This window comes from Hypanus sabinus, chromosome 9 (genome assembly GCF_030144855.1).
Source record: "Hypanus sabinus isolate sHypSab1 chromosome 9, sHypSab1.hap1, whole genome shotgun sequence".
NCBI lineage: Eukaryota > Metazoa > Chordata > Chondrichthyes > Myliobatiformes > Dasyatidae > Hypanus > Hypanus sabinus.
Window position 1 is genome coordinate 157,948,349 of NC_082714.1, and position 12,583 is coordinate 157,960,931.

General features: G+C 45.2%; 1 protein-coding gene across 2 annotated transcripts; it reads left to right on the top strand.

Moving 5' to 3' along the window:
• The first annotated feature begins 553 nt into the window (after positions 1-553).
• srxn1 (sulfiredoxin 1 homolog (S. cerevisiae)) lies at positions 554-12,134 on the top strand. Of its 2 annotated transcripts, XM_059980937.1 has the most exons (3): positions 554-966; positions 10,994-11,246; positions 11,774-12,134. In XM_059980937.1, the coding sequence occupies exons 1-2, from the start codon at positions 691-693 to the stop codon at positions 11,201-11,203; spliced, it is 486 nt and encodes a 161-aa protein (XP_059836920.1). In that variant the 5' UTR covers positions 554-690; the 3' UTR covers positions 11,204-11,246; positions 11,774-12,134. The 2 variants fall into 2 exon arrangements, with proteins under 2 accessions (XP_059836920.1, XP_059836919.1); XM_059980936.1 differs by having other exon boundaries at positions 10,994-12,134.
• Positions 12,135-12,583: the final 449 nt, after the last annotated feature.

The following is a 12,583-nucleotide window of genomic DNA, read 5'->3' on the forward strand; positions in this document are numbered from 1 at the left end:
GAAACATCCTCTCCATATCCAGTTTATCTAGGCTTTTCAACATTCGATAGGGTTCAAGGAGATTTCTCCCCCCCCCCCCCCCCACCACCACCACAACCACTACCACCCCCATTCTTATGAATTCCAGTGAGTGGCATTTGTTGACATTTCGACAGACACATGAATAGATAGAGGACGGAGGGATTAGCTTCATCGTGGGCGGAAGAGTCCGTTCCCGTTCCTATTCTATGTTCTATGAGAGCTTACAACAGATTCTTATCTGCAAAGACGGACTCGCCACAGAATACAATTCTTCAGTGGTATCGCCCAGTGCGCCGCGTTCTACAAGACAGTGAGAGTGTGGCGAACCTTAAATAGAAGCACGTCTGTTTAGCGACCCCGGTGAATCGCCCCGAGCTAAAACGGCTTGAAGTAACACTATTCATCATGACTTAGCAAAAAAAAGGCAAAAACTAAGCCCTGTTTGGAGAGGGCAATTATTCGTCGTGCAATTAGATTCACTAACTATAGAGACTTAATTAAAGGCTGAGCATTGAGAAAGAAAGGTATGATTCGTCTCTGAGTTGAATCCGGATGGAAACGTGTTTCCCTATTCGGTGCGGGTGAGGTGTTTGCCATGATTTTCTGTCTGCGTTTCCCCTTCTCTGGGAATGGGACAGTCCTGAGTGTGTAGCAACTGTAAAGGATACCATGTATCCACGTCTGCCGCTCGCCCGCAAACTTCTTGCCGCTCTTCGGTGCTCGGAAACTTCAGCCGCACTTTGCAACGTCCGTGGAGGAAGAGGTATGCAGAGCGCCGACGATCCACACCTCAGCAAACTCAGCGAGGAGGGAGCGAGAGGGATACAGAGCATCCACTCTGAGAACGTCCCAGACACTCACTACATACCCCTGAGAATCCTCATCAGACCTTTCCCGCCCGAGCTGGACGAAGAGAAGGTCAAGAGTTTAATGGAAACCATCAAGGTATAGGCGTCTGTAACAGTCAGTGGGTCTGTTTCTGTATTGTATGAATCTATTCGCCGGGACTAGGTAAAATAACAATTCGGCACTGACTAGATGGGCCGAAGGGTCTGTACCTGTACTGTAATACTCTATTTAATTCGTGCCGAGAATTAAACTCATAGGACTTCCTGGGTGAACAGGGTCCGCGCCAGTGGCTATCAGCTAGAAATACCGGACTAATCCTCACTTTAGTTGAGTTCGGGTGTGATTGAACGAAAACCGCCAGTTAAAATCTGAATTTTCATCTTCTTCACATTAGCTTTTGTGAATGTTGATAGGAACATGATGATGTTTGTACAGGGAGTCTGAGGTTTCCAGAACTAAACGTTATCGTTAATTGAGTTGTGATATTAACAAGCGTTGGAACTTCCTGCTTCGTTATCTTCCGGTTCAAGACAGTGGTGTAGCAAACGAATTAAGTCTCAGATTCCTAGGGGATTGCTTCAGTGGAGAACAAACACGTCCGATTCATATAAAGGGCGTAATATGTATATGTAACACGCACAAAATGCTGGTCCCGACGCAGTGTCTCTGCTCGAAACGTCGACTTTTTATTCTTTTCCATAGATGCCCTATCTGATGAGTCCCTCCAGCATTTTGTGGGTGTTATTCTGGATTTCCAGCGTCTCTTGTGCCTAGTATGTTTATGGTTCTCTGTTCAGTTCTAACGTGTTCCGAGTTCCGTAAATAGTCCCGTCATGGGGCAAACTGATCATAAACTACAAAATATTTTTTCTTAAATCCAGAACAACAAATAACTAGGCGGGTCGAGCAGCCTCTGTGGGGGAGATGAGAGGCTCTCCGTTGGTCGGAGTTGGCCATGTCCGAGTTGCCGACACGATGCGCTCGCCGCGGCGGTACGACAGGGGGAGCACGCTGTTGCCCATGTAGCGGGCTCCCCCTCTCCACGTGGCTGATGACCCCAAAGGAAGGGCAGAGACCGCCAGCAGCGTCGAACTCAACGTCGGACTGCCTCAGGGACTCCAGCTCTGGATTTTCCCTCGGAGCTTACACCCGAAGCCCTCCCCATGGGTGGGTACAGCCGCAAGGCAGCGGAGATTTGAGATCGGTTTTCCTTCTCCTCGATGAGCTGCCGACCGTGACTCTCGAGCCCCAATTGCCCGAAGCGACTGGTTTTAAGGCGCTAGTAGCCCGCTTTTGCCCCTTCTGTCAGTAGAAATGGTTCCGCCGGGCTCGAAGGCCAGGAGCTGGACTTGGTTCTCAAGAGGGTATTGAGACGCACGTCATTGGGAACATTTAATAGGTAATGGGAGCTTGTCTCCATTACACTCTCCCCTGCCCCCCCCCCCCCCCCCGGCTGTAACAACCTTCAGGAAATGGGGGGATGGGGATGAAGTGCCGATATTTCGAATCGAAACTCTGCGTCTGGGCCATTATCTTTGCAGGGTCTCTTTTCTTCGTTGGCACGAGGCTGATTACTCCCTAAAAATAATACAGCAGTTACTAACTCTCGGGGTGCTTGCTGCCACTGTCCTGGGTAATTGAATCAACAGGGCCCATATTTGGTTTGGATCCCCACCCAACCTCATTGGCTGAGCCTCCTGGCGGTTCTAAGAGAGAGAGATGCACCGTCAAAGCAAATTTATTGTTAAACCCTACAAGTGTGTCACCATACACAGCCCTGAGATTCTTTATCCTGCCGGCATACTCAGCAAATCCAAGAACAGTAATAGAATCAGTGAAAGGGGGCATAAAACAGGGTGCACAAACAACCAATGTGCAAAATACAATACTGTAATCTGTGCAATACAAAAGAAAAACGATAATTAACGCATAAATAAACAATATTCACGAGATGAAAAGTGAGTCCATAGCTTGTGGGAGCAGTTCAGTGACTGGGACAAGTGAAGTTACCTGCACTGGTTCAAGAGCCTGATGGTCAAGGGGTGATAACTGTGACCCGTGTAGGGAATCACCGCCCATGGTTCTCTCTCACATCCCGTACGAGTCTGCTTCGTACCTTTTGTGCCACAACTTCTCAGAATCCCAGGCCTTGGTTGTGACAGGGGCTTCAGACCCCTGCGTAACATGCCCAGAATACAGGTCGGGCAGCATATGGGGAGAAAAATGAACAGGTCTGCAGAATCTGGTTGTGTTCAGACCCTCCAAAACTGCTTTGGTAGCTGGCAATAATAGAGGGCTACGGGTAAGCCCAGGTCGTTCTAAGGTAAGGACATGTTCGGCACAGCTTTGTGGGCCGAGGTTTTCTGTGTTTATAAAACCCTGTCCCAACTTTGCCAAAGGTCAAAGTTGCAAATGATTTTGAAATGTAAACAATTAAAATTAAAAATATTAAAATGCCCGAAACAATTATGAATCAGTTAAAACCTGAAAATAATCCAAAATGTATTCTTAAAATACATATACCTGCATTTTCTTTATCTAGTAAAGTCTTTTCCCTATGATAGGGGTCAAGATCCTGCTTCAAGTCTGACCCTTGCAGGATCTGAGAGGCAATTCCCTAAGTTTAACACTGGGAAATCCCAGGGTGAGGGGCTTCCAACGTGGATATCCTTCGAGTGAACAGAGGGACTCGGTGTTCCAAATCCCTCAGTAAATCCCGAATTTCGGTGGTTGACTGGGCAGGCACGGATGTCCTGGACGTGCTGATTTCTGAATGAGCCAACCGTTGTAAACCCATTCAGGTATTTAAATATACAAATACTGAGATGATTTAAAAAAAAACATTATAAACCATCCTCCCAACTAACGTCAAGGCAACAAATACTTTGGAAACCCCTCCTTCAAAAACTCCTTTCCCATAGTGATGAGACATGATGGAGGTGCCACGGTAGCATGGTGCTCTCACAGCACCAATGACCTAGTTGAGTTCCTGCCGCTGTGACTGCGTGGGTTTCCTGCGGGTGCTCCAGGTTCCTCCCACGTTCCAAAGACGTAGGGGTTGGTATGTTAATTGCTCACACATGTGCACTGGGCTCCTTCGACCGGAAAGGTCTATTTAAGTTATTATGTTCCCTTAAGAATGGGTGGGGGGTGGGGGCTCATTAAACAGCAATAGTTTTCATTTGTGTGGCACCTATCACGATGGGTCAGTGATGAGAAAGGTGAATACAATGTGAGCGTTCATTTCAGAGAACTATAATATAAAAGCAAGGGTGTGATGCTGAAGCTTTAGAAAGGACTGGCAAGGCCTCAATTAGAGTATTGTGATCCGTTTTGGGCCCTTTATTTTAAGAAGGGCTGTGCTGACATTGGAGAAGATTTAGAGGAGGCTCACTAAAATGATTCCGGGAATGAAAGGGATGAGCAGGGATTGATGGGTCTGGGCCTGTCCTCACTGGAATTTAGAAGAATTAGAAGAATGAGGTGGGATCTCATTGAAACCTATCAAATGTTGAAAGGCCCAGACAGAATGGATGTGAGCAGGATGTTTCCTTTGGTGGGGGAGTAGGACCAGAGGGCACAGCCTCAGAATAGAGGGACGTCCATTTAAAACAGAGATAAGGAGGAATTTCTTTAGCCAGGTGGTGGTGAATCTGTGGAATTCATTGCCAAAGGCGGTTGTGGAGGCCAGGTCACTGGTGCATTTGAGGCAGAGGCTGACGGGTTCTTGATTTTGATTAGTCAAGGCCCGAAAGGTACGGGGTGAAGGCAGGAGAATGGAGTTGAGAAAGAAATGGACCAGCCACGATGAAATGGCGGAGCAGACTCAATGGGCCAAATTGCCTAATTGCCTCCTATGTCTTATGTACCACACCCATTTACAACCAAAGAAGACCTTTCAAGCACTATTGCATTGAAAGCACAGAGTCATTTTGTATGCAGCAACCTTCCACAAATGGGACTGCAATAAACAGAGAGCATTACAGAACAGTACAGGCCCTTCAGCCCATCAAGTTATGAAAAGAAGCAGCTGAGTTGTGCAAGACGTTAAGGCTGCATCTCGAGATCTGCCTACAGTTTTGTCACCATCATATAGGAAAGATGTCACTAAGCAGAAAGCACAGAGAAGATTTACAAGAATGTTGGCAGCACGCAAGGGACCGAGATTGAGGGAGAGCTTTGGCAGACTGGGACAAACTTCTGTGGAGCATAGGATTACAGTTAAGATTATTTGTCACATATACATCAAACATGCAGTGAAATAAGTTTAAAGTAAATTTATTATGAAAGTACACACATGTCACCATATACAACCCTGAGGTTAATTTTCTTTCAGGCATTCATGATAAATCCATAATAGAATAATAACCACAACGGAATCAATGAAAGACTGCACCAACTTGGACAACAAGTGTGCAAAAGCCAGAAAACTGAAAATACAAAAAGAAATAATAACAATGATAATAGATAAGCAATAAATATCAAAAACGTGAGTTGAATATATTGTTTGATTTAATGACCAACACATACTGAGGATGTTCTGGTGGCAGCCTGCAAGTTTTGCCACACTTCCAGCACCTACATAGTGTGCCCACAACTCAGTAGCCCTAACCTAAGCAGAATGTTTTTGGACTGTGGGAGGAAACCCACGCAGTGACGGGGAGAACGTACAAACTCCTCGCAGGCAGCGGTGGGAACTGAACCCCGCTCTCCCTGTCACTGGCGCTGTAAAGTGTTCTGCCACCGCGCCAGGTAGTAGAACGATAACAACGCAGAATAAACGATAACAACAGCCACAGGGGAAGTGCAGTGCAGTTAATCAGTAAAGTGCAAGATGATAACGTGGTAGATCCGGAGGTCAAGTGTCCACCTTATTGTTCAAGAGTCTGTCCTTGCTACGTGCTATCACGCTCTTGTATCTGCTGCCCAAAGGGAGAAAAGAGGGGCGAGAATGGCTGGGATGGGTGAGGTCTTTAATTATGTCAACTGCTTTACTGATTCGGCAAGAAGTGTAAACAGTAGTGGTGACCTCAGTTTAATCTTTCTAGGAATATTGAACTTGTAGATGAATATAAAATCATGGGGGGCCCAGACGGGGTGAGTGCACTTGGTCTTTCTTCCAGAGAACAGGGGCCAAAAACTACAAGCAGAGGTTTAAAGAGAAGAGAACAACTCCTCAATACCCAGAGTCTAGACTGACACCTACATCCTTTATTATTATATTGAAATTTGTCCTCTACTGTGCCCATTGTCTTGTTTATTATTAATTAATTATTGTGCTGCTCTGCACTATTTTGTGCACCTTACATAGTCCTGTGTAGGTCTGTAGTCTAGTGTAGCCTTGAGCTGTCTCACATAGTCTAGTGTAGTTTTGTGTTGTTTCATGTAGCACCAGGGTCCTGGAGGAACGTTGTTTCATTTTTACTGTGTACTGGACCAGCAATTTATGGTTGAAATGACAATAAAAAGCGACTTGACTTGACGGAAAGGAGGTCTGAAGGGCAATCTTCTGGCAAATGGTGTTGGTATGTGGAACAAGTTGCTAAGGTAAGTAGATGAACAATGTTCGATAACATTGTTGAAAAATTATTGATGCAATTACAAAGACCACACTTGGAATATTGTGCTCAGTTCTTGTCATCTCATTATGGGAAGGATGTGGAACCTTTAGGAATGGTGCAGTCAAGATTGACAAGGATTCTTTTTAGATTAGAGAGCATATCTTGTGAGGATAGGTTGAGTGAGTTAGGGCTTTTCAGTCCTCATGGAGGAGATCATCAGTGGAAAGGGTGAGCACTTCCAAGTTCCTGGGTGTCAACATCTCTGAAGATCTATCAACATATTGATGCAATCACAAAGAAGGCGTAACAGCGGCTGTATTTCATTAGGAGTTTGAAGAGGATTGGTGTGTCACCAAAGCCACCCTCAAATTTCTACAGGAGAGGATTCTCACACAACATGCTGGAGGAACTCAGCAGGCCAGGCAGCATCTATGGAAAAAAGTGCAGTCGATGTTTCAGGCTGAAGCTGCCTGGCCTGCTGACTTCCTCCAGCATTTTGTGGGTGTTGTTCGGATTTCCAGCACCTGCAGATTTTCTGTTGTTTGTGGAGAGCATTCGAACTGGTTGCTTCACCGTCTGGTGTGGGGAGGGGGGCACTACACAGGATCGGAAAAAGCTGTGAACTCAGCCAGCTCCATCATGGGCCTCAGAAAGGCAGCGTCCATCACCCAGGACATGCCCTCTTCTCATTGCTACCATCAAGGAGCAGGTACAGGAGCCCGAAGACACCCACTCAACGTTTTAGCAACAGCCTCCTCCCCTCCACTATCAGGTTTCTGAATGGATAATGAACCAATGATCTCTATCCCAGTATTCTTCCTCTTTTTTTTTGCTTATTTATCTTATTTTGCTTATTTGCTTACTTATTTAATTTTCTTGTTTATATATACTTATTGTAATTTATATTTATTATGTAATGCAATGTACTCCAGCTGCAAAACAATAAATTTCACCACATAATGCCAGTGATACTAAGCCTGATTCTGTTTCTGAAAAGGCATTTGGACAGGTACATCAATAGGGTTTAGAACAGGGGTACCCAGCCTGCGGTCCACGGACCCCTTGGTTAACTGTAAGGTTCATTGGCATAAAAAACAAATGGGAACCCCTGGTTTAGAGGAATATGGGCCAAATGAGAGCAAAGAGGGCTAGTTTATGTGAACATCTTGGTCAACATCGATGAGGTGGGCTGAAGGCCTGTTTTTATGCTGAATGACTCTATGGACAACCTCTGCCATCCAACCAATGGAGAGTCAGCTCAGAAGTTGACATTCTAGATAGTTGGACAAGGAAACCTAGTCAACCACTAATCCAGAGACTTGGTCGCTGGATAGGTACAGAGTATCCTAACTGTTTGCATCACAGCCTGGAAATACCAATGTTCAAAAACAGAAATAGCTACAGAAAACGGTGAATATAGCCCAGTCCAACATTGAGCACATCAACAAGGGGCACTGCCACATAATAGCAGCATCAATCATCGACAATCCTCACCATCCAGGCCATGCTCTCTTCTCACTACTATCATTGGGAAGGAGGTACAGGAGCCTTAGGTCCCATACCACCAGGTTCAGGAACAATCATTACCCTTCAACCATCAGGCTCCTGAACCAGAGGACATAATGCTACTCACTTCACTCACCCCCACATGGATTCCACATCCTATGAACATGTTTTCAAGGTCTCTTCATTTCACGTTCTCAATATATATTGCTTATTTATTTATTTATTATTACCTTGGTATTTGCAGAGTTTGTTGTTGTTTGAACATTGATTGTTTGTCTGTCTTTGTTGCGTACGTTTTTTGTTGACTCTGTTGTGTTTCCTTGTACTCACTGTGAATGTCCACGAGAAAATGAATCTCAGGATAGTGTACATGTCCTTTGACGATAAATTTGCTTTGGATTTTGAACTTCGAAGGAGATGGGATTTGGAAATAGCAAAGGAGAAAAATGAAGGTTGGGGATGGGTGGACTTCTGCAAATTAGGGCCTCTGCAAATAGTGCCAGTGTTGGATGTGCAGAGAAGCTCGAGTTGGGCAATTGCCAAAATCTAGGCGTTCTATTGGGCAGGAGATGGCTACAGAGATAGGAAGGGGCGAGATCGTGAAAAGGTTTTGAAAACAAGGATGAGGATTTTGTAATCAAGGCACATTTAACCTTGAGCCAGTGTCGCCTTAGTCCAACGTAAACATCCCTTGTCTTTCTTCGTAGCTCAGCTGTCTAATCCCATTTGACAACTTTACTTGCTCCCCTTTGTATTCATTCCAAGGTCAGGATATCCCCCCTCTGGTACAGTGCCCAGAACTGTAAACAATGCTCAACATGGGATGGGTCAGTGCTTTGTATGAGTTAACTATCAACTTCCTGGATTTGTGCTATTCCCTCAAGAAACACATCTTAAGAATCTATTTGGCCATTTCAGTACTACCACTCATTGTGCAGACTGTGTAGAGGTGCTTTTCCCTGCAGACTCCCGCTCCCTCTCATGTTTCCTGTAGACTAAACCCACTTAATTTGGAGTTATTGTTTCTGCTCTTCAATGTCCACTGCCTGATTTTTTAAAATTTTCCAGATTAAATAGTGGGACACACTTCCTTGTCTTTATAAGTGCCCTCACCCATATCAGGATTCACACCAGTATTCCTTCAGGGGCCCCCTTTCTCAGCACCCGTCCGTTACTGCAACTTTAGCCTTGTTGCCAATGGGTGCAGCTGCCTAACTGATAACCGAGAGTCGTATGTTAAGGATTAAGGATCAACTTTACTCAACTATTTACACTCAGTGGCCACTTTATTAGGTACACCAGCTCATTAATTCAAAATATCTAATCAGCCAATTATGAGGCAGCAACTCGATGCATAAAAGCATGCAGACATGGTCAAGAGGTTCATATATTGTTCAGACCGAACATCAGAATGGGGAATGAATGTGATCAAAGTGACTTTGACCGTGGTGCCAGGTGGAGCAGTTTGAGTATCTCAGAAACTGCTGATCTCCTGGGATTTTCACACACAGCACTCTCTACTATTTACAGAGAATGGTTTGGAAAACAAAAACAAAAGAAATCCAGTGAGTGGCAGTCCTGCAGGTGAAAACGACTTGTTAATGAGAGAGGTCAGAGGAGAATGGCCAGACTGGTTCAAGCTGACAGGAGAGCGACAGTAAATCAAATAACCACATGTTTCAAGACTGATCTCTGAATGCAAAACACATCAAACTTTAAGGTGGATGGGCTACAACAGCAGAAGACCACGTACATGCACTCAGTGGCCATTTTATTAGGTACAGGAGGTTCTTAATAAAGTGGCCACTGAGTGTATAAAAATAAATTTAGACATACAGATATGGAATAAAATGTGCTTAAATACACAAGTACCAGCACATATTTGCAATGTAAACAGTGCTTTAAAGTGTTTACACTTCTGTGCAGTGACAGGGGTAATAAAAGGAACATGAAGGGGTAACTAAAATGATTGATCAAACTGACCTGCCTGGGGAAAGAAGCGAACAGCACACAAACTCAATGGGTCCGTGCAGATCGGGATGCCCATGGGGACATCTCTCGGAATCAGGCAGGGTGGCACCAGTTTCACAGATTGTACAGTTCTCTGGCTGGCTGGCAACTCAGCCTGTCTGGTTTGCTAACGTGGAAATCCCATTCAAAGGAAAGAGAGATGGCAGCTAATGTAAGATTCAGAGGACATTATTTTCATATAGCCCCGGGGATTCCTTGCTTGTGTGAAACTTGCTTACTTTTATTATTTGCACGATTTGTTTCTCTCCTGCACCTTGGGTGTTCAACAATCTTTTTTTTTGCGGGGTTCAGTTGGGTTTCTTTGCTTTGTCGCTGCCTGTAAGGAGTTTGTGCGTTCTCCCCGTGACCATGTGGGTTTCCTCCAGGTGCTCCGGTTTCTTCACACAGTCCAAGAGACGTACCGGTTGGTAGGTTGACTGGTCATTGTCAGTCATCCCATGATTAGGCTAGGGCTATATCAGGGAACCGCTGGGCACCACAGCTTGAAAGGCTGGAATGGCCTATTCCACACTGTAACTCAAACAGTCAATAAATAAATACGTCACTTGCGTCAGCAGTCCACAAATTACTGACCATAATTATATATCTTTGGAATGACATGCAGCATGGTAACAGGTCCTTCTGTCTTGATGAGCCCATGCCAGCCAGTTACACCCATGTGACCAATGACCCTACTAATTGGAATGTGGGAGGAAACTGGAACATTAGGAGGAAAGACACGGAGAAAGGACAAACTCCTTACAGACAGCAGTGGGAACTGAACCCTAAAGGCTGGTGTGGCAGGTTGGCACACTAACCACTCCACCCCGCCGTTTAGTATCGGTACAACATCACGGATTCAGTGGCCTATCCAGGGCCCCCTTCCCTTCTCATCCACACCCTGGCACCATGATTGCCCTTCTTTACCCCAGGAATCTGCCTCTCCCACTTGCTCTTGGTTATGCAGGGGAAAGGCCGGTTGATTTTCCACCCTGTACTCTGCTAAAACAGTAAACCACTGCAACTCTTCTTTGCTCTTTCCTCAGAACCCAGAAGTGTTGCACAAAGTGCCTGCGATTGATGTCTTATGGATTAAGGGTCAGCAAGGTGGAGATTATTACTACTCATTCGGAGGGTGTCACCGGTACGCAGCCTACCAGCGTCTGAACATGGAAACCATTCCTGCCAAGATTATCAAGTCCACCATCGCGGACCTGCGGATGTATTTGGGATCATCAACCCCAAACCTTCAGTGAAGGGATGAGGCACATCCTGCCCGATGCAGCTGTCTGTCTCCTGGTGCTGACAAAAGTTTATTTTCTAATTATATTCCTTAATTAGAGAGGCTAGTGACCCTACTTGAAAGATTTAGAGAGGCATTCAAAAGATTTTATTTGTCACGCATGTATCGAAACATACAGTGAAATGTGTCGTTTGCATCAGCGATTGACACAGGCTGAGGATGTACTGGGCTGTCTGCAAGTGCACCACCTTTCTGGTGCCAACGTAGCGTGCCCACCTCACAACTCACTAACCCTAATCCTAACTTTGGAATGTTTGGGGGGGGGGAAATCGGAGAATCTGGAGGAAACCCATGTGGTCACAGGGAGAACATAAAAACTCCTTACAGGCTGAACCCCAATCAGTGATTTCTGGGTGGACAAGATTAGTGGGAGTGTGAGCCTTCTGCATGAGGAAGAGTTTTAGCTCGATGGGCCAAATGGCCTAGTTTTCTCCTGTGTCTTAAGGTCTAAAGGGCTGTGGATTGGGAACTGGGAAGTGGGACAGTCTCACTGATGTTTCCTTTGTCCTACATATACATAAAGGGCTGAATGGCCTCACTCTGCACTGGGTGAATCGACAATGAGCAGTCAAGACTTCAAGCTACAGAGGTGGAAATAGAGCCAAGCTGTGGTAGCGGAGGATGGTGCAATCGCATGCTTAAACACTTGGTGCTGAATAAGGATGCCCGCCGTATCCACTACCTCCTGCAGCTGATGATCATGCCGACAAAAACTCCAAGCGGCTTCCATCAGTGTGACCCCATGCCGAGCTCTCCTCCAATCATCCGGTTTAGTTGCTCACTGGCCAGTGCTTACCATAAGGAATGTACACTGTGGGATCTGAAAGAGTGGAGCAACACTTCCCTTCCAACAGAAATTAAACAAATAAAGATTATTTGTTGAATACCTTTCCAAAGTCAACATTCATTTACTATCAGAGTACGTACGCAGTGTCCAACTCTGAGATTCGTCTTCCCCACTGACAGCCACAAAACAAAGAAAACCATGGAACCCGCTTAAAGGAAAATATCAAACCCCCAACACACATAAACAGAACAAATCGAAAAAAGGCAAAAAAAAACAAACAGAATATAAAGCACCAGATCACAAAGACGTCAAAAGAGTTCTGTGCTGAATCTTTCCCTGACAATTTCTGTTTACTTTCCACACACACTGTACAACCTAAATAGTTTGTGATATTAGATTGAGCCAGGTACAACAATAGGTGACAGTGTAGAATAACACAGCACATCAGAGTTTAGATTTTAGAAGAATGAGGCAGGGATCTCATTGAAACTTACCCAATATTGAAAGGCCTAGAATCAGGGGTTCCCAACCTGGGGTCCTTAGGTT

What these genes read in the sequence shown, in the direction of transcription:
- srxn1 (XM_059980936.1), top strand. Translation starts at nt 691, where the DNA reads ATGTATCCACGTCTGCCGCTCGCCCGCAAACTTCTTGCCGCTCTTCGG. An exon ending in GTTTAATGGAAACCATCAAG is followed by an intron (nt 967 to 10,993) that starts GTATAGGCGTCT and finishes CTCTTTCCTCAG; the next exon opens with AACCCAGAAGTGTTGCACAA.